Here is a 21,948-nt window from a genome sequence, read left to right on the forward strand (position 1 = left end):
TAGCCTTGTCTGAGCCCGAATGGCCCATAGAGCAATTTAGGCAAATAAATACTTGTGGAACTGTGCTTTAGACAGATTGTCACATCAAAAAATATGTACCAGATTTGTGCAATTGCATTGGCAGTATCATCACCTTGATGTCACAGATCAGTGGGGGAGGGACCCATCCTCTACAGTCTAGTTAGGTATTAGTTTAGCTATAATGTATAATCTGTGTTATAGTATACAGTAGTGTTCGGGAAACGAAGCTTCCTGAAGCATTGAGCATTTCAAGCGAATTGGGTCGAAAATATGTTAATTACTATTGGCTTTGATCAACACGTACACTAGTGGCAGCTGCTGGTCAAAATAAATTAGAATAGCCAATTTATTATAGTTTACGTCGCACGCGCTGGATAGCCGTAGATAAAATCTTTGGGGTAACTTTTTTTGTCTTCTACAGAAACAAATCAGGTGGTCGTTTGAGAAAACGACGATTCGGACGTCATTGATCACGTGCTTCTGACAAAGCGATAAAAGCAACAGCACACTGCTTCGAGATAAATTGCTTTGCGATTTCTACGCATGCCTCGGAGTTCCGGTATAAAACGTGACATCACTAATATATAGTTGCTGCCTGTCTCTTTTACCTCTGTGTGCAGTTCTAGTAGAGATAGGTAGGAGGTTTTGTAACTAGTTGATTTGTTGACGCACACCAAAAAATAACGTTTGGAAAGTGGTAAGTATATTTTTGTTTGTGTCAAATGGTCAGAAAGCTGCTACACAACCCTGTGTTATTAGCTTAGTTAGCTAGGTGCTATTAGAAACGCGGGTGTATTTCCATTCTACCGTTGCTTTCTATTGTATTGGGTGGCACAGAAACAGTCCAGGGGAAACCAACAGTAAAATACAATTCCATTTCAACTTACTGTGCAGGAAGGGCAGGACGGTTAGTCATTATGGTGGGGGAATTTGAGACATCTAAATGATTGTATTATTAAACAGTATGTAAATACACATGCGATGCTTAAAGCACTTAACGTTACTAGCTAGCAAGCTTGAAACGCTATAACGTTATGTGGTTTACCTAACCACAGCCAAACGTGGTGTAAGTAAGGGTTTATTAATTTGTTTGTCACAGTCATGTTTCAGGGCTAAATTATTGGTAGGTGAACCTTCTATTACTGACAAGATATTTGAAGCACATTAAGACTACATTTAATGTATTTGACAGCTTGCCCATATTTCTAGGAGGAAGAGATACCCGACTCTGGGCATTGGTGTGATCTGTAGGAGGCTAAATCCAAGTCTTTCCATTATAGTGAACCAAACTGGGAAACAAGGGGGGCAGCTCATCCATAGAAGACTGAACTCTGGGACTGGTACCAATAAGGGAAGGGGGGGTTGATTTTCCAGTGTTGGGTTGATGTTGTTGCAGTTATGTCAGAGGCCATCCTCACCTTCCAGTACCAGCTCAATGGAGTCATGGAAACGGTCCTCAAAACTGCTGTGCATGAGATCACTCGGCTGGTGAAGGACAGCTTCCTGGAGGAAGTGACATGGAGCAAGCAGGAAGTGGACGTCTTGAAGGAGAGGCTGCAGCAGTGTGAGCAGAGATGGAGGGACGGCGAGGAGGAGAGGAAGAGGGCAGTTGAAGAGAGGGAGCAGAAAAAGAAGAGGGAAGAGTGTGAGCCGAGGGGGATGTGTAGAAGATGTGGTTGTGCTGGAGACACTGAGGAGAGGGAAGAGGCTCTGTTAGGTGAGTGAGGAGCCACACACACACACACACACACACACACACACACACACACACACACACACACACACACACACACACACACACACACACACACACACACACACACACACACCTGATATAGGAACTATAACTTTGTTCTGTTCCATCCTCAGGAGCAGAGGAAGGTTGTGCTATCAAACAGGAGCTGTTCCAGCCAGGTGGACCCAGCACTCTCCCAGAGAGAGAATGTCCACAGGAAATGGCCACACCCAGCTCTTCCTGTGTCTCTGAAAGGATGGAAGAGAGGGTGGTCCATATCAAAGAGGAGTCCGATGACTGGGGGGACTTGGTTACCCAGATGATCACATCCCCAGATTCCCCCATGATGAGCCTGAGTCATTTGCAGCGATTGAGCTCACATCCTGGGGGATGGACCAGTGAGACTCTACCTCCAGCACAATTGGCCAGGGACCCTCCACCTCTACCTCCAGCACCATGGACCAGGAAGGAGCAGCACCTACTCCCAAGGTCATTGATACCCACCCAGGGGACAGAGCATGCTGTAGTGGCCCTCGAGACCAGTCCCAATGGCCTGAGCATCAACACAATGGCAGAGCTGGGGGTCAAACCCTTCAGCTGTCCACACTGTGGGAAGAGTTTCCCTCAGCTCCGAAATCTCAAACACCACCAGAAGTACCACCACACAGGGAAGAAGGCCTTCACCTGCTCCCAGTGTGGTAAGGGCTTTGTGTACATGTCCCACTTCAGGGTACACATGCAGCGCCACACAGGGGACAGGCCATTCAGCTGCTCTCAGTGTGGGAAGAGCTTCAGCCTTCAGAGTGGCTTAAAGAAACACAGGGTCATTCACACTGCAGAGATCCCTTATGTGGTGGAAATTAAATATTAATTACATACTATACTGTTTAATTAGACATACTATGCTGTTTTTACTGAAGAGAATTGTCTACTGTTATGTTATTTTTACTGATACAGGCTTGTCTTCTGACTTAGTCATAAATCTGAGCGTACTGATTTATGAGCTGCTTGGATGTGACACAGTATGTGACCTCCTGTGTTTACGATCGGCAGGAATTTAGCTATGTGGGATTTGCAGGGAGGAACCGCAAGTGGAGTCGATATCAGCTATCATGATCTATACAGATGAACTAAATTACTTCTTACAACTCTGTTCCCAGGGCCTGTTTCTGCACATCTGCTAACTGTCAAAGATAAAAGGATGTATTTTCTATAAAAGGCGAAAGACAGCTCTGTTCATGGAGCTTTTCAACTCTGACTATTTTTGTGATGGTTGATTGCTTAATTTTTGCAAATCTTAAAGTTGTTTTGAAGAATAGTCTTTCTCCTTTTGGTTAGAAATGCTACCATACTTACCATTGCATGGAATGTGGGAACAGATTCAATTCTAGAGCAGACATGAACAGATTCATGCAGCAAGGTAGACCTTTGCGCAGAAGCAGGTTGATTTAGAAAAATAGAGTGGGGGAAAACTGCTCACGTGTACTATGTTCAATGTGTTGTTGCTAACGCATTTAATGTTGAGAGGAATGAAACTTTGAATAAATTATTCTCATCCTTTCTTAAATGATTTATCAGTGTTATTTGTTACACACATCTTCAAAGTAAGAGTAATAAACAAGTAGCCTTGTATGAGCCTGAATGGCCCATAGAGGAACTTACTGTCACATAAATAGAAAGCCAATTCTAGATTTAACTTTGGATTGGAGCTGTTTGATGTGAGTCTGGAAGGAGAGTTTAGTCTAACCAGACACCTAGGTAGTTGTCCACATATTCTAAGTCAGAACCATCCAGAGTAGTGTTGCTGGGTGGGCGGGCAGGTGCAGGCAGCGATCGGTTGAAGAGCATGCATTTAGTTTTACTTGCATTTAAGAGCAGTTTGAGGCCACTGAAGGAGAGTTGTATTGCATTGAAGCTCGTCTGGAGGGTTAACACAGTGCCCAAAGAATGGCTGGAAGTATACAGAGTGGTGTCATCTGCGTAGAGGTGGATCAGAGACTCAACAGCAACATCATTGATGTATACAGAGAAGAGAGTTGGCCCAATAATTGAACCCTGTGGCACCCCCATAAAGACTGCCAGAGGCCCGGACAACAGGCCCTCCGATTTGACACACTGAACTCTATCAGAGAAGTAGTTGATGAACCAGGTGAGGAAATCATTTGAGAAGCCAAGGCTATCGGATGTGGTGATTGACAATCGAAAGCCTTGGCTAGGTCAATGAATACGGCTGCAAAGTATTGTTTCTTATCGATGGAGGTTAAGATACCTTTAAGGACCTTGAGCGTGGCTGAGGTGCACCCATGACTAGCTCTGAAACCAGATTGCATAGCGGAGAAGGTGCTCTGGGATTCGAAATGGTCGGTAATCTGACTTGGCTTTCGAAGAATTTAGAAAGACATGGTAGGATAGATAGGTCTGTAGCAGTTTGGGTCAAGAGTGTCCCCCCCATTGAAGAGGGGGATGACCGCAGCGGCTTTCCAATCTTTGGGAATCTCAGACGACACGAGAGGTTGAACAGGCTAGTAATAGGGGTTGCAACAATATCGGCAGATCATTTTAGAAAGGGTCCAGATTGTCTAGCCCGGCTGATTTGTAAGGGGTCCAGATTTTGCGGCTCTTTCAGAACATCAGCTGACTGGATTTGGGAGAAGGTGAAATGGGGGAAGGCTTGGGCGAGTTGCTGTGGGGCGTGCAGTGCTGTTGACCGGGGTAGGGGTAGCCAGGTGGAAAGCATCGCCATCTGTGGAAAAATGCTTATTGAAATTCTCAATTGTGGATTTATCGGTGGTGACAGAGTTTCCTATCCTCAGTGCAGTGGGCAGCTGGGAGGAGGTGTTCATATTCTCCATGGACTTTACAGTGTCCCAGAACTTTTTTGAGTTTGTGTTGCAGGAAGCAAATTTCTGCTTGAAAAAGCTAGCCTTAGCTTTTCTAACTGCCTGTGTATATTGGTTTCTAACTTCCCTGAAAAGTTGCATATCACAGGGTTGTTCGAAGATAATGCCAGGATACCCGGGTCAGGTCGATTAGAAAGGCCTGCTCACTGAAGTGTTTCAGGGAGCGTTTGACAGTGATGAGTGGAGGTCGTTTGACCGCTGACCCATTACGGATGCAGGCAATGATGCAATGATCGCTGAGATCTTGGTTGAAAACAGCAGAGGTGTATTTAGAGGGCAAGTTGGTTAGGATGATATCTATGAGGGTGCCCGTGTTTACGGCTTTGGGGTGGTACCTGGCAGGTTCATTGATAATTTGTGTGAGATTGAGGGCATCAAGCTTAGATTGTAGGATGGCTGGGGTGTTAAGCATGTACCAGTTTAGGTCACCTAGCCGCACGAGCTCTGAAGATAGATGGGGGGAAATCAGTTCACATATGGTGTCCAGAGCACAGCTGTGGGCAGAGGGTGGTCTATAGCAGGCGGCAACGGTGAGAGACTTGATTTTAGAGAGGTTGGTTTTTATAAGTAGAAGTTCAAATTGTTTGGGTACAGACCTGGATAGTAGGACAGAACTCCTCAGGCCATCTCTGCAGTAGACTGCAACACCGCCCCCTTTGGCCGTTCTATCTTGTCTGAAAATGTTGTAGTTAGAGATGGAGATACTCACCATCCAGTACCAGCTCAATGGAGTCATGGAAACGGTCCTCAAAACCGCTGTGCATGAGATCAATCGGTTGGTGAAGGACAGCGTCCTGGAGGAAGTGACACGGAGCAAGCAAGAAGTGGACGTCTTGAAGGAGAGGCTGCAGCAGTGTGAGCAGAGATGGAGAGACAGAGAGGAGGAGAGGAAGAGGAGGGAAGTTGAAGAGAAAGAGCAGAGTGGGGTGTGTAGGAGATGTGGTTGTGCTGGAGACACTGAGGAGATAGAAGAGGCACTGTCAGGTGAGTGAGGAGAGATGCACACACCCACACAATATAGGATCTATAACTTTGTTCTGTTCCATCCTCAGGAGCAGAGGAAGGTTGTGTTATCAAACAGGAGATGTTCCAGCCAGGTGGACCCAGCGCTCTCCCAGAGAGGGTCCACGGGAAATGGCCACACCCAGCTCTTCCTGTGTCTCTGAAAGGATGGAAGAGACAAAGGCCCATGTGGTCCATATCAAAGAAGAGCCCAATGACTGGGGGGGACTTGGTTTCCCAGATGATCACATCCACAGTTTCCCCCATAATCAGCCTGAGTCGTCAACAGAGATTGAGCTCACATCATGGGGGATGGACCAGGGAGCCTCTTCCTCCATTACCATTGGCCAGGAAGGAGCAGGACCTTCTCCCAAGGTTAGTTATACCCACCCAGGAGACAGAGCATGCTGTGGGGGCCCACGAGTACAGCCCCTACGGCCTGATGATCAACACAACGGCAGAGCTGGGGGTCAAACCCTTCAGCTGCCCCCACACTGTGGGAAGAGCTTCCCTCAGCTCCGAAACCTGAAAGACCACCAGAAGTACCACCACACAGGGAAGGCCTTCACCTGCTCCCAGTGTGGTAAGGGCTTTGTGTACATGTGCCACCTCAGGGAACACATGCAGTGCCACACGAGGGAGAGGCCGTTCAGCTGCTCTCAGTGTGGGAAGAGCTTCAGCCTTCAGAGCGGCTTGGAGAAACACCGGGTCCTTCACACTGCAGAGAGGCCTTACAACTGCACGGACTGTGGGAACAGATTCTATTCTAGAGTGGACCTGAAAATACATGAACAGATTCATGCAGCAAGGTAGACCTTTGACATGAAGCAGGTTGATTTAGAAAATCAGAGGGGGGGGGGGGGATAACTGGCCACGTGTACTATGTTCAATGTATCTATTAGTTGCTGATTAATTTAATGTTGAGAGGAATAAAACTATTTTATAAATAAATGATTCTCATCCTTTCTTAATAAATGATTGGTCACACAGTGTTATTTGTTACATACACACACAGATGTCTTAAAAGTAAAAGAGCAATAAGCAAGTAGCCTTGTCTGAGCCCGAATGGCCCATAGAGTAACTTACTCTGGCAAAGAAATACATTTGGTACTGTGCTTTAGACAGAGATTCTAACATCGAAGAAATATGTACCAGATCTGTGCAATCGCATTGGCAGTATGATCACCTCTATGTCACAGATCAGGGGGTGCGGAACCCAACCAGTCTAGTTAGTTAGCTATTAGTTTAGCTATAATGATTCATTTGTGCTATAATATACAGTAGTGATGGGGAAACGAAGCTTCAAAGTAAAAAATTATTCAAAAAATTATAAAAAGTAACACAATAACAAGTAACACAATAATATAACAATATCGATGCTATATACAAGAGGTACCGGTACCGAGTCAGTGTACGAGGGTACAGGTTAGTTGAGGTAATTTGTACATGTAGGTAGGGGTGAAGTGACAATGCATAGATAATAAGCTGCGAGTAGCAGCAGTGTACAAAACAAATGGAGGGGGGGGGTCAACGTAATAGTCCAGTGGCCATTTGATTAATTGTATTTATGGCTTGGGGATAGAAGCTGTTAAGGAAACTTTTGGTACTAGACTTGGCGCTCCGGTACCGCTTGTTATGCGGTAGCATAGAAAAAAGTCTATGACTTGGGTGACTGGAATCTGACAATTTTATGGGCTTTCCTCTGACACCGCCTATTATATAGGTCCTGGATGGCAGGAAGCTTGGCCCTAGTGATGTACTGGGCTGTATGCACTACCCTCTGTAGGGCCTTACGGTCAGATGCCGAGCAGTTGCCATACCAGGTGGTGATGCAACTGGTCAGGATGCTCTCGATGGTGCAGCTGTAGAACTTTTTGAGGATCTGGGGGCCCATGCCAAATCCTTTCAGTCCCGAGGGGGGAAAGGTTTTGCCGTGCCCTCTTCACGACTGTCTTGGTGTATTTGGACAATGATCGTTGGTGATGTGGACACCAAGGGACTTGAAACTCTCGACCTGCTCCTCTACAGCCCCGTTGATGTTAATGAGGGCTTGTTCGGCCTGCCTTTTACTGTAGTCCACAATCAGCTCCTTTGTCTTCCTCACATTGAGGGAGACAAAGCAGATTAAAATATCAAAACAAACTCTGAACCAATGACATTCATTTGGGGACAGGTCGAAAAGCATTAAACATTACATTTACATTTACATTTAAGTCATTTAGCAGACGCTCTTATCCAGAGCGACATGTATGGCAATTTAGCTAGTGAGCTTGCACTTGCTAGCTAACGTTATTTGTCCTATTTAGCTAGCTTGCTGTTGCTAACTAATTTGTCCTGGGGTATAAACATCAAGTTGTTATTTTACCTGAAATGCACAAGGACCTCTACTCCGACAATTAATCCACACATAAAACCAATTAATCCACACATAAAACGGCCAACCGAATCGTTTCTAGTCATGTCTCCTCCTTCCAGGCTTTTTCATCTTTGAACTTATATGATGCATCTAAACTGTCATTGTATTACCACGACAACCCGCAACAAAGTTCGTCTTTCAATCACCCAGGTGGGAGGAGATGGCACGTGGGTATCTGCTTCTATAAACCAATGAGGAGATGGTAGAGGCAGGACTTTCAGCGCGATCTGCGTCAGAAATAGAAAGGAGTTCTATTTAGTCTTTGGCAACGCAGATGCTCGTTGGCTTACTCGAGCAGTGTGGGTGCAATAATTGAGTAACATGGATTTCTACATTCATTTTGCAACGCTCGCGCACGTGACGTGTTGGGTCTGGTCAGCATGTTACGTGGTTGTTCGACAAAACGAAGCTTCGGACGTCATTGATCACGTGCTTCTTACACAGCGATACAAGCGACAGCACACTGCTTCGAAATAAACTGCTTATCGATTTCTACGCATGCCTCGGAGTTCCGGTATAAAACGTGACATCTTTAAAACATACAGTTGCTACCTTTCTCCTTTACCTCAGTTTATAGTTATAAGAGACATAGCTATGATGTTTGTAACTAGTTGATGGGTTTTAGCACAACAACAAAACAACGTTTGGAAAGTGGTAAGTATATATTTTTGAGTCAAATGGTCAGAAAGCTGCTTCACAACCCCGTGTTACTATCAGTAGCTGTTTAGCTAGGTCTTGTTAGCAACGCGGGTGTATTTACACATTTAGCCTTGCTTTCTACAGTATCGGGTTGCACAAAAACGGTCCGTGCCAGGAGTTAAATAGAATTCCTCTCTCCTAACCTTACCTCATGTCAAAATAAAATTAGCCCACAAGTTATTCCTTATTTATACACATATGTCGCGCTTGCAGGACTTTTATTTTGACATGAGGTAAACAGGGAGGGAGTGGATCAACAACAGACCCACGTTTGGAAAGTGTGTTTAATAGGATGACCCTTGACGTTTTGTCACAACACGCGTTGCCAATAGCATCTACTAACGTAAACTCTCGTACATCGCCTTGGTCCGCCACTTTAACTATGCCACTTTGTTTACTTTGTCTACACACTCATCTCATATGTATATACTGTACTCGATACCATCTACTGTATGCTGCTCTGTACCATCACTCATTCATATATCCTTATGTACATATTCCTTATCCGCTTACACTGTGTATAAGACAGTAGTTTTGGAATTGTTAGTTAGATTACTTGTTGGTTATCACTGCATTGTCGGAACTAGAAGCACAAGCATTTCGCTACACTCGCATTAACATCTGCTAACCATGTGTATGTGACAAATAAAATTTGATTTGATTTACAATTGCCCTTATTTTAGCGCCCCAAAAACGTAATACTTCCAGATCAACTGTAATGTCAATACCATTGTAAAGCACAATTGCTCCCCTTTCCAACATAATCAATTACATGACCTAAACACTACCCCTTTCTGCATAATTCAAGCAGGCAATGAGCCCCGTCGGGTCTTTTTTTTTAATGGCGGGGAAACTAATGCGTGATAGTGAGAAGGAGAGATGTGGTGTGGGAAAATTGTTTTTTTCCCCACTCGATCTGTCCTACTTATCACCTTATCGCCTCTAAAATGTAAATAAAACACTATAAAGAGTGTTTATATAATGTGTCATTACATACCTATTTGAAGGTTTGTGTCGAATTTGAATCTGGTTTTTAGGGATGTGCTAAAGTGATCTTAGACATAAACAGTGGCTTTGAGAATGATGATGCAAAAAATGACTAGGAATCCCCCTTACCCTTTACTGTCCATTTCTTGTTTTTAAAAGGATGATAGAAGTGTGACACCTGATGGAGAGAGATTGTAAGACATAAATAGTTGCTTTATGCGTGCTGTACATTACAACATGACACGCCACGATGTTACGGAGGGTCTGTTTTTTTTTCAACTTTTCTCCAATACTATAGAGCCATTACCATGTCGATCAACGCTTGAATAGAAACCTAGTTCACGCCCCCGATTTGGAAGTTAACACAGTCGCTTCAGGCCCATTAGTTTTCTTTGTAGCCTTGTTTGAAATTTGCGGTTGCGCACATTTGTACGGAATGGGGTGAGTTAACTAGAAAACTGCATTATTTGGTACACCTAGCCACAGCCAAAAGCGATGTACAGAGCATTCGGAAAGTAATCAGACGCCTTGACATTTTCTAAATTTTGCTATGTTACAGATTTATTCTCAAATTGATTAAATTGTTTTCCTGCCTCAATCTACACACAATACCTCATAATGACAAAGCAAAAATATTTTTTAGGAATGTTTGCAAATGTATTAAAAATAACTGAAATATCACATCTACGTATGACTCCCCATCCCGCATGACTGAGCGTAATCATCGACTGACACTAATTAGCATAACGCAACGGACATAAATATTCCTATTCATGAAAATCACAAATTAAATATATTGAGACACAGCTTTAGCCTTTTGTTAATCACCCTGTCATCTCAGATTTTCAAAATATGCTTTACAGCCAAAGCTAGACAAGCATTTGTGTAAGTTTATCGATAGCTAGCATAGCATTTTGTCCAGCTAGCAGCAGGTAACTTGGTCACGGAAATCAGAAAAGCAATTAAATTAAATTGTTTACCTTTGATGAGCTTCGGATGTTTTCACTCACGAGACTCCCAGTTGGGGCAGCAGCATAGCCTAGTGGTTAGAGCGTTGGACTAGTAACCGGAAGGTTGCGAGTTCAAACCCCCAAGCTGACAAGGTACAAATCTGTCGTTCTGCCCCTGAACAGGCAGTTAACCCACTGTTCCCAGGCTGTCATTGAAAATAAGAATTACGTTCTTAACTGACTTGCCTGGTTAAATAAAGGTAAAATTAAAATAAAGGTAAATTAGATAGCCAATGTTCCTTTTTTCCCAAAATATGATTTTTGTAGGCGAAATAGCTCTGTTCACGTTTGGCTGAGAAATCGCCCAGAAATTGCAGTCACGAAAACCCCGAAAAATATTCCAAATTAGCTCTATAATATCGACAGAAACATGGCAAACGTTGTTTATAATCAATCCTCAAGGTGTTTTTCAAATATCTATTCGATAATATATCCACCGGGACAATTCGTTTTTCAGTAGGACCGATTGGATTAATGGCTACGTCTGTATTTTACACGAGAATCACTCTATGAGCATCAGGTGACCACTTGCGCAATGTAGCCGCTTACGGGTATTCTTCAACATAAATGCGTAAAACTACGTCACAATGCTGTAGACACCTTGGGGAATACGGAGAAAAAGTAATCTGGTTAATAGCCCATTCACTGCTCAATAGGGACGCATTGGAACGCAGCGCTTTCAAAACATGAGGCACTTCCGGATTGGATTTTTCTCAGGCTTTCGCCTGCAACATCAGTTCTGTTATACTCACAGACAATATTTTTACAGTTTTGGAAACTTTAGTGTTTTCTATCCTAAGCTGTCAATTATATGCATATTCTAGCATCTTGTCCTGACAAAATATCCCGTTTACTACGGGAACGTTATTTTTCCAAAAATGAAAATACTGCCCTCTAGTCACAGACCTTTTACTTAGTACTTTGTTGAAGCACCTTTGGCAGCGATTGCAGCATTAAGTTTTCTTGGGTATGACACTAGAAGCTTGGCACACCTGTATTTGGGGAGTTTTCCAATTATTCTCTGCAGATCCTCTCAAGCTCTGTCAGGTTGGATGGGGAGCATCGCTGCACTGCTATTTTCAAGTCTCTCCATAGATGTTCATGTCTGGGCTCTGACTGGGACATTCAGAGACTGGTCCCGAAACCACTCCTGTGTTTTGACTGTGTGCTTAGGGTCGTTGTCCTGTTGGAAGGTGAACCTTCACCCCCAGTCTGAGGTCCTGAGCAGGTTTTCAGCAAGGATCTCTGTACTTTGCTCAGTTCATCTTTACCCCATCCTGACTAGTCTCCCAGTCCCTGTCGCTGAAAAACATGCCCAGAGCATGGTGCTGCCACCAACATGCTTCATCGTAGGGATGGTGCAACGTTTCCTACAGACGAGATGCTTGACTTTCAGGCCAAAGAGTTCAATCTTGGTTTCATCAGACCTCAGAATCTTGTTTCTCGTGGTCTGAGTCCTTTAGGTGCCTTTTGGCAAACTCCAAGCAGGCTGTCATGTGCCTTTTATTGAGGAGTGGCTTCTGTCTGTCCACTCTACATAAAGGCCTGATTGGTGGACTGCTGCAAATATGGTTGTCCTTCTGGGAGGTTCTCCCATCTCCACAGAGGAACTCTGGAGCTCTGTCAGAGTGACCATTGGGTTCTTGGTCACCTCCCTGATCAAGTCCCTGATCAAGGCCCTTCTCCCTCGATTGGTCAGTTTAGCTGGGCGGCCAGCTCTAGGAAGAGTCTTGGTGGTTCCAAACTTCTTCCATTAAAGAATGTTGGAGGCCACTGTGTTCTTGGGGACCTTCAATGTTGCAGACATTTTTTTGGTACCCTTCCCCACATTTGTGCCTCGGAGCACTATGTACAATTCCTTCAACCTCATGGCTTGGTTTTTGTTCTGACATGCACTGTCAACTGAGGGACCTTATATAGACAGGTGTGTGCCTTTCCAAATTATGTCCAATCTATTGAATATACCCCAGGGGGACTCGAATCAAGTTGTAGAAACATCTCAAGGATGATCAATGGGAACAGGATGCACCTGATCTCAATTTCAAATCCCATAGCAAAGGGTCTGAATACTTATGTAAATAAGGTATTTCCATTTTCTTTTGTTTTTTTGCAGCAATTAAAAAAAACAGTTTTTTGCTTTGTCATTATGGGGTATTGTGTAAACCACTGTAGGTAAGGGTTTCTTATTTGTTTGTTACAAGCATGTTTCTGGCCTAAATCATTGGTAGGTGTGCTTGCTATTACTGACAAGGTATTAGAGCCACATCAAGACCACATTTGGTATTTGACCGATTGCCTCTGTTTCCAGGAGGAAGATCTCTCACTCTCTGGATACTGGTGTGATCTGGAGGAGGCTAAATCCCAGTCTTTCCCTTGTAGTGAAACAAACTGGGAAACAAGGAGGGCAGCTCATCCGTAGAAGACTGGCTGTGAACTTTGGGACTGGTATTGGATTTTTACAGTGTTGCAACTATGTCAGAGGCCATCCTCACCTTCCAGTACCAGCTCAATGGAGTCATGGAAACGGTCCTCAAAACCGCTGTGCATGAGATCACCCGGCTGGTGAAGGACAACTTCCTGGAAGAAGTGACAGGTGGCAAGCAGGAAGTGGAAATCTTGAAGGAGAGGCTGCAGCAGTGTGAGCAGAGATGGAGGGATGGAGAGGAGGAGCGGCAGAGGAGGGAAGTTGAAGAGAAAGAGCAAAGAAAGAAAAGGGAAGAGACAGAGCAGGGGGGGGTGTGTAGGAGATGTGGTTGTGCTGGAGACACTGAGGAGAGAGAAGAGAGACTGTCAGGTGAGATACACACACACACACACATGCACACACACACACAATATAGAATCTCTGACTGTGTTTGGTTCTGTCCTCAGGAGCAGAGAAAGGTTTTGATATTAAACCGGAGATGTTCCAGCCAGATGGACCCAGCGCGGGAGAGGGTCCACAGGATACAGCCCCGTCTGGCTCTTCCTGTGTCTCTGAGAGGATGGTAGAAAGGGAAGACCATGTGGTCCATATCAAAGAGGAACCTGATGAATGGGGGGACTTGGTAAACCAGATGGTCACATCCACAGATTCTCCCATAATGAGCATGAGTCGTCTACAGAGATTGAGCTCAAATCCTGGGGCATGGACCAGTGAGCCTCAGCCTCCACTCCCAGCATTATGGGCCAGTGATCCTCCAGCACCATGGTCCAGGGAACCTCTTCCTCTAGCACCTCTGGCCAGGGAGCCTCCACCTCTACCTCCAACACCATGGACCAGGAAGGAGCAGCACTTTCTACCAAGGTCAATGATACCCAACGAGGGGACAAGGCATGCTGTGGGGGCCCTTGAGACCAGTCCCAACGGCCTGCACATCAACACAACGGCACATGTCAAACCCTACAGCTGCCCACACTGTGGGAAGAGCTTCCCTCAGCTCCGAAACCTGAAAGACCACCAGAAGTACCACCACACAGGGAAGAAGGCCTTCACCTGCTCCCAGTGTGGTAAGGGTTTTGTGTACATGTGCCACCTCAGGGTACACATGCAGTGCCACACGGGGGAGAGGCCGTTCAGCTGCTCTCAGTGTGGAAAAAGCTTTAGCCTTCAGAGCGGCTTGAAGAGACACAGGGTCATTCACACTGCAGAGAGACCTTACCACTGCACAAACTGTGGTAACAGATTCTATTCTAGATCGGACCTGAAAAGGCATGAACAAATCCAGTGCAAAGTAGACCTTTGAGGTGGAGCAGGTTAATTTGGAAAATTAGAGGGGGGAAATAACTGCCTATGTTCAAATGCTGATGCATTTTAATGTTGAAAGGAATAAAACACTGAAGAAATTATTCTCATCCTTTCTTAATAACTTATTGTTCACGGTGTTAACTGTTACATACATACACAAAGACTTATCTTAAGTAAAAGAGTAATAAGTAAGTGGCCTTGTCCTAATCAAAACGGCACATAAATGTAGTTATTTGCCAGAGGAAGTTATGTTACTCTGGCAGAGATTCCAACATTGAAGAAAAATATGTATGAGTTCTGCGCAATTGCATTCGCAGTATGATCACCTCGATGTCACAGAGCAAAGGGACGGGACCCAACCTTCTCCAGTCTAGCCAAAGACAGAATAGGTAACCCGACACGTCACAGCGGCTATGAAGGTGAAGCATCCATTTAGAACGTTCTCACCACCAAATACGGTAGTGAGATGAAGTCTAGTTGCGGGTAGTGTGAGCTTGGTTAAACTGGTCTGATTTTCTAATCAATGAAACGTCTGATCTGAATACCTTTCCTGGTCTCAAAACTCAAATCTGTTACGAACACAGTGAACTAGGTTTTATAGACTTGACGCTTTGACAACTTGCACTCCTTTTAAATAACTCGATGTAAGGTCGATTCGAGTTTGTGCACACGCGCACTTCAGAGGGGCGTTCCCTAACGGAAATACGGAAATAATGCTACAACGTGCCTATAGGATATCGCTAGCTCGTGCTTGGTTTTGCCCTTCTTCCTTGCTTGAAATGCCCACTATGCTTCATTTGCTCACACTCTAAAAGACACTGAACCTTCTTGGGTTAGTTATATCTTTGTTATAACCGTCTATCTAGTAGCTGTTAGCTTATTCCAGTAGCTAGCTAGCCACCTGTCTTTGATACGTATGTGTACAGTTCTAGGAGAGAGAGGATGTTTGTAACTAGCTGATTTTTATGACTAACAACAACGTTTGGGAAGTGGTAAGAATATTTTGTGAAATGGACATACCTTCTGCAGTACTACACTGTGTTATTATCTGTAGCTAAAGCTAGCTAGCAAGTTTGATACATCATACCACCTACCCACAAGTAAAAAAGGGTGTACGGGTTTATTCATTTGTTAGTTACGAGCATGTTGCTGCGCTAAATCATTGGTAAGTGAGCTGCCTATAACTGACAATATATTTGAGGCACATCAAGACCACATTTGGTGTATTTGACAGTTTGCCCCTGTTTCTAGGCAGAAGAGATACCTGACTCTGGGCACTGGTGTGATCTGGAGGAGGCTAAATCCAAGTCTTTCCATTATAGTGAACCAAACTAGGAAACAAGGGGGGCAGCTCATCCATAGAAGACTGAACTCTGGGACTGGTACCAATAAGGGAAGGGGGGGGTTGATTTTTCCAGTGTTGGATTGATGTTGTTGCAGTTATGTCTGAGGCCATCCTCACCTTCCAGTACCAGCTCAATGGAGTCATGGAAACGGTCCTCAAAACTGCTGTGCATGAGATCACTCGGCTGGTGAAGGACAGCTTCCTGAAGGAAGTGACTGGGAGCAAGCGGGAAGTGGAAATCTTGAAGGAGAGGCTGCAGCAGTGTGAGCAGAGATGGAGGGATGGAGAGGAGGAGAGGAAGAGGAGGGAAGTTGAAGAGAGAGAGCAGAAAAAGAAGAGGGAAGAGAGAGAGCAGAGGGGGGTGTGTAGAAGATGTGGTTGTGCTGGAGACACTAAGGAGAGGGAAGAGGCTCTGTTAGGTGAGTGAGGAGGTGTGTGTGTATATATATATATACACACACACACACACACACACACACACACACACACACACACACACACACACACACACACACACACACACACACACACACACACACACACACACACACACACACACAGTCTGATTAATCAGGCTGTAATACACAATTAATTGGTATATACAGCCTGAAACGTATACCTGCAAAATCGTGTACATTTTCCTTACAAGCCAGAATATGAATAAAATGTCATTTAAATGTACTCAAATTGAAATTGAATTCTGTTGATCACATGCTTCGTAAACAACAGGTGTGTGGGCTAACAGTGAAATGCTTCCAAATCTTTCCCAACAGTGCAGAGAGAAAAAACATTTGCAAATAATAAAAAGTACCACGTAATAATAGATACACAATGAGTAACGATAACTTGGCTATAAACAAGGGGTACCAGTACTGAGTCGATGTGCAAGGGTACGAGGTAATAACATGGCTATATACACGTGGTACCAGTACCGTGTTTATGTGCAGGGATATGAGGTATTTGAGGTAGATATGTACATATAACTCGGAATAAACTGACAGACCATCAACCGTTGCAGCAGCATATATGATGAGTCAGAATATTCTGTGTAAATAGAGATTTACCATTAAAATAAATTATTACCATTATGTTGTTTGTAGTTAGATTGGTAAAAAAACAAAGTCAAATTGATTGTATAATTGATTCAATTAATGCAAACATGGCTCTTAAAAAAAAGTGATGTAAAAATGTTCTAATATAATAATGATATTGAACAAAAAAATGCCCAACAATTAAACAGAAACTCAGCTGCTGCTCTATCTGGATCAAGTGACTTTGGCTAATATGCCTTTTTTTTGTGGTATCGAGTATCGTGATGTAGTGAGTATTGTGATACTAAACCTGGTATCGAAGTCAAAATTCTGGTATCGTGACAACACTAATCAGGATAGCAAAAATAGTTACCCAATAGCTACCCGGACTAACTCTTAAGCAGTCTTCAGGCTTGGGGGGGGGGGGGGGGGGGGGGGGGTAGAAGCCGTTCAGGGTCCTGTTGGTTCCAGACTTTGTGCATTGGTACCACTTGTCATGTGGTAGCAGAGAGAACAGTCTATGATTTAGGTGGCTGGAGTCTTTGACCAGTTTTAGGGCCTTCCTCTGACACTGCCTGGTAAAGAGGTATTGGAGGGCAGGGAGCTTGGCCCCAGTGATCGAGCTGCTTGACACGGTTGTGGTAGGCCTGATCACCGACGACGATAAGACAGCCTATAGGCAGTAGGTCATAAATATGTCAGTGTCATGCCATTACAACAACCTCTCCCTCAATCTGAGCAAGACAAAGGAGCTATTGGAAACGGAGGGCTGAGCAAGCCCCCATTCACATCGACAGGGCCGTAGTGTAGCAGGTGGAGAGCTTCAAAGTTCTGTGTCCACATCACTAAGGATCTATCATGGTCCAAACCACAGGAGGTTGGTGGCACCTTAATTGGGGAGGACGGGCTCGTGGTAATGGCTGGAGCGGAATTAGAGGAATGGTATAAAACACATGGGTTTTTTATTTCTACCTTTTATTTAACCAGGCAAGTCAGTTAAGAACAAATTCTTATTTTCAACCTTCCGGTTACTAGTCCAACGCTCTAACCACTAGGCTACCCTGCCGCCCCATGTGTTTGAAGCATTCCATTTGCTTCGTTCCAGACATTATTATGAGCCGTACTTCCCTCAGCAGCCTCCACTGGTCCAAACACACCAACACAGTCGTGAAGAGGGAACAACAATGCCTATTCCCTCCCAGGAGGCTGAAAAGATTTGGCATGGGCCCTCAGATCCTCATAAAGTTCTACAGCTGTGCCATTAAGAGCATCTTGACTGGCTGCTTCACCACTTGGTATGACAACTGCTTGGCATCTGACTGCAAGGTGTTACAGAGGGTAGTGCGTACAGCCCAGTACATCACTTGGGCCGAGCTCCCTTCCAGTCAGGATCTTTATACCAGATGATGTCAGAGGAAGGCCCTATGCTACCGCATGGAAAGCGGTACTTATTAACCAAGTTTTAGGGCTGGGCAATATGGACAAAATATTATATCACAGTATATATATTTTTTAAATTGAAGAGTATGTCGGAAAATGTTATAGTTAGGAATGGAAATGTCAAGGTTTTTGGTGGTCTTCCTAAGCCAAGATTCAGACACGGCTAGGACATCCGGATTGGTGGAGTGTGCTAGGGCAGTGAATAAAACAAACTTAGGGAGGAGGCTTCTAATGTTAACATGCATGAAACCAAGGCTTTTACGGTTGCAAAAGTCTGGAAGAACAGAGGAGGAGTAGGATAAGGGTACGGCTAAAGGCTAACAGAACGTTCAGAACAGAGAGTTAAAGGAGCAGATTTCTGGGGACGGTAGAATATATTCAAGGCATAATGTACAGACAAAGGTATAGTAGGATGTGAATACAGTTGGGGTAAACTTGTGCATATAGTGATAGTAAAAGAGATATTGTCTCTAGAAATAGCATTTAAACCAGGTGATGTCACTGCGTGTGTGGGGGGTGGAACTAAATTGTTAGCCAGGGCGTGTTGAGCAGTGCTAGAGGCTCTACAGTGAAATAAAACAATAGTTACAAACCAGAACAGCAATCGACACGGCATGGTGACGTTAGGGAAAGGCATGCGTAGCCGGGTGATCATACAAGTCCAGTGTGTGGCTTCAAACAGCTAGCGGCACGGGGCTAGCAGGCTAACAGAAAGGACTTAGAGGGATGACGTGACGGAGGGAAATCTGTTGTGCCCACCTCGTGCAGTTACATCAGCGGACGGATCAGCAGGGCTCCGTGTGGTAAACCAGGCCAATTGGCAAAATATGTATAGTGGCGGAAGAAATATGTCCGAAGGGCCTCTTAAGTCAGCAGTCCAATGTGCTTAAGATAGCTAGCAGGCCACAGAAAAGCGGCTGTGCGTTCAGGGGTCGTTAGCTGCTATAATTCCAGGTGGAAAAAATAAAATAAAAAATATCATAATAAATAAAAAGTTCAAAGCTTGCGGTAGGAATCTGGCGATATCGAGAAGAATAAGTCCGACTAGCTCTGGTTTGAGTCACGCTGTACAGACTGGCGAGAGTTGTCCGGGATCAAGGTAGCTGATGTCCGCTAGCAAAGGATAGCTGACAGCTAGCTAGTGGCTTCGGAGTCTGTGTGGAAAGTGGCAGGTAGAGAAAGAGCGGAGAAAGACGACTCAAGTAGCGAAGTAAACTATAAAAATTGACATTACACATGGCATATCACATTTAACAAACTAAACATTCAAGTATTGTTTACCCGACTTTAAAGAGCCGGTAGGTATATAGTTTGGTTCGGCACAGAGGTAAAGTTATTTTTATTGGTATAAAATGTTTATATTCTGAATCAAGGGGATGGAGAACAATACACTTTTTAAAATTTAAATAAGTTTTTTTTTTCATTGTCATGGCATGCTTGGTTCAGTAGCTATTGATGAGAGAACCGAATATCAAATATAAAACTAACTTTACTTCAGTGCTGAACTGAACCATATACCTACTGACCATATACCTACCAACTCTTTAAAAAATGTAGAAAAGAGCACTTAACTGTGTATATTTTGAGCAGCTGAAGGACAAACCACACAGACAACCGCTAGAGTTTAAATGTAATTGAATTCACTATTCTGGCTTTTAAGGAGCATTTTACACAGTTTTGCAGGCATAAGTTTCAGGCTGTATATACCAATTAATTGTGTATTACAGCCTGATTAATCAGACTAACACACACACACACACACACACCTGATATAGGATCTATAACTTATTTCTGTTCCATCCTCAGGAGCAGAGGAAGGTTGTGTTATCAAACAGGAGATGTTCCAGTCAGGTGGACCCAGCACTCTCCCAGAGAGAAAGGGTCCACAGGAAATAGCCACACCCAGCTCTTCCTGTGTCTCTGAAAGGATGGACGAGAGGGAGGCTCATGTGGTCCATATCAAAGAAGAGCCCAATGACTGGGAGGATCTGGTTACCCAGATGGTCACATCCACAGATGCCTCCATAGTGAGTCGTCTGCAGAGATTGAGCTCACATGCTGGGGCTTGGACCAGTGAGCCTCAGCCTCCACCTCCACTCCCAGCACCATGGGCCAGTGAGCCTCTTCCTCCAGCACCATGGGCCAGTGAGCCTTTTCCTCCAGCACCATGGGACAGTGAGCCTCCACCTCTACCTCCAGCACCATTGGCCAGGGAGCCTCCACTACCTCCAACACCATGGATCAGGAAGGAGCAGCTCCTACTTTCAAGGTCAGTGATACCCACACAGGGGACAGAGCATGCTGTGGGGGCCCTCGAAAGCATCAACACAACGGCACAGCTGAGGGTCAAACCCTTCAGCTGCCCACACTGTGGGAAGAGCTTCCCTCAGCTCCGAAACCTGAAAGACCACCAGAAGTACCACCACACAGGGAAGAAGGCCTTCACCTGCTCCCAGTGTGGTATGGGTTTTGTGTACATGTGCCACTTCAGGGTACACATGCAGCGCCACACGAGGGAGAGGGCATTCAGCTGCTCTCAGTGTGGGAAGAGCTTCAGCCTTCAGAGCGGCTTGGAGAAACACCGGGTCCTTCACACTGCAGAGAGGCCTTACAACTGCACGGACTGTGGGAACAGATTCTATTCTAGAGTGGACCTGAAAATACATGAACAAATTCATGCAGCAAGGTAGACCTTTGACATGAAGCAGGTTGATTTAGAAAATCAGGGGGGGGGGGGATAACTGCCCACGTGTACTATGTTCAATGTATCTATAGTTGCTGATTCATTTAATGTTGAGAGGAATAAAACTTTGTAAATAAGTTATTCTCATCCTTTCTTAAATTGTTGGTCAAACGGTGTAACTGTGACATACACACACACATCTTAAAAGTAAAATAGTTTAAATGTAAGTAGCCTTGTCGAAACCACAACGGCCCATAGAGTAACAGATATCTTCCTCTGGGAAATTAATACATTTGACAGAGATTCTCTCCTCAAAGAAAAAGATTTACGAGTTCCCGCGTATTCGCAGTATTATCACCTCGATGTCACAGACCTGTGCGAGCTTTTGTGCCGAACACATTACATTGTTACAGGTGTCAAGCTTATGGGCATGTGGCAGCAGTGTGTAGGAGGGAGGTTCCAAGGTGTGAGAAGTGTGCATAAGGGCATGAGACAAAGGAATGTGTAGCATTGGGGAAAGTAGTGGTGTGTTAATTGCAGGGGTGCCCATGGGGCTGGGCATCAGAAATGATCAGTGTGAGAGAAGCAGGTTGAGGTTTCCAGGGTTAGAGTAGTGCAGAAATAGTTGTATGCTGAGGCAGTGAAGGAAGTTGAGGAAAATGGGTCAAGTGGGAGAGATCCTGAGAGGAGTGGTGTGAGTTGTAGATATGTACCAGTACAAGTGATATATCTTTCAGTAGGATTGGATTTTTAGAATTTATAGCAATGGTTATCAACTGTACTGCAGGGATGGAATGTAAGTTGTAGAAAATTGAGGTTGTGGTGGCAGCTGCAGAGAAGTATTTGGGTGTGTGAGACTTGACATCAGAAGAGTTACAGGGTGTGTTAAGTGGCAGTGTCCCATCCTTTCAGGTTGTTTGCCCAAGGTAGGACTAAATACATTTAAATAGTG

The 21,948-nt window shown here is 44.5% G+C and overlaps 2 protein-coding genes across 10 annotated transcripts; both read left to right on the forward strand.

Annotated features, from left to right (window-relative positions):
- Window positions 1–368: 368 nt before the first annotated feature.
- Window positions 369–21,122, forward strand: LOC124010943 (zinc finger and SCAN domain-containing protein 21-like). Of its 9 annotated transcripts, none has more exons than XM_046323776.1 (3): window positions 369–718; window positions 1,418–1,738; window positions 20,120–21,122. In XM_046323776.1, exons 2-3 carry the CDS (start codon window positions 1,420–1,422, stop codon window positions 21,001–21,003), a joined length of 1,203 nt encoding a protein of 400 aa, XP_046179732.1. In that variant the 5' UTR covers window positions 369–718; window positions 1,418–1,419; the 3' UTR covers window positions 21,004–21,122. The 9 variants fall into 9 exon arrangements, with proteins under 9 accessions (XP_046179732.1, XP_046179731.1, XP_046179730.1 ...); XM_046323775.1 differs by having other exon boundaries at window positions 393–718; window positions 1,214–1,738; XM_046323774.1 differs by having other exon boundaries at window positions 393–718; window positions 1,231–1,738.
- On the forward strand, window positions 8,404–14,604 carry LOC124010944 (zinc finger protein 316-like). Its single transcript, XM_046323779.1, has 3 exons — window positions 8,404–8,728; window positions 13,079–13,564; window positions 13,642–14,604. The coding sequence occupies exons 2-3, from the start codon at window positions 13,243–13,245 to the stop codon at window positions 14,493–14,495; spliced, it is 1,176 nt and encodes a 391-aa protein (XP_046179735.1). The 5' UTR covers window positions 8,404–8,728; window positions 13,079–13,242; the 3' UTR covers window positions 14,496–14,604.
- Window positions 21,123–21,948: the final 826 nt, after the last annotated feature.

Source organism: Oncorhynchus gorbuscha, linkage group LG23 (genome assembly GCF_021184085.1).
Source record: "Oncorhynchus gorbuscha isolate QuinsamMale2020 ecotype Even-year linkage group LG23, OgorEven_v1.0, whole genome shotgun sequence".
NCBI classification, from domain to species: domain Eukaryota; kingdom Metazoa; phylum Chordata; class Actinopteri; order Salmoniformes; family Salmonidae; genus Oncorhynchus; species Oncorhynchus gorbuscha.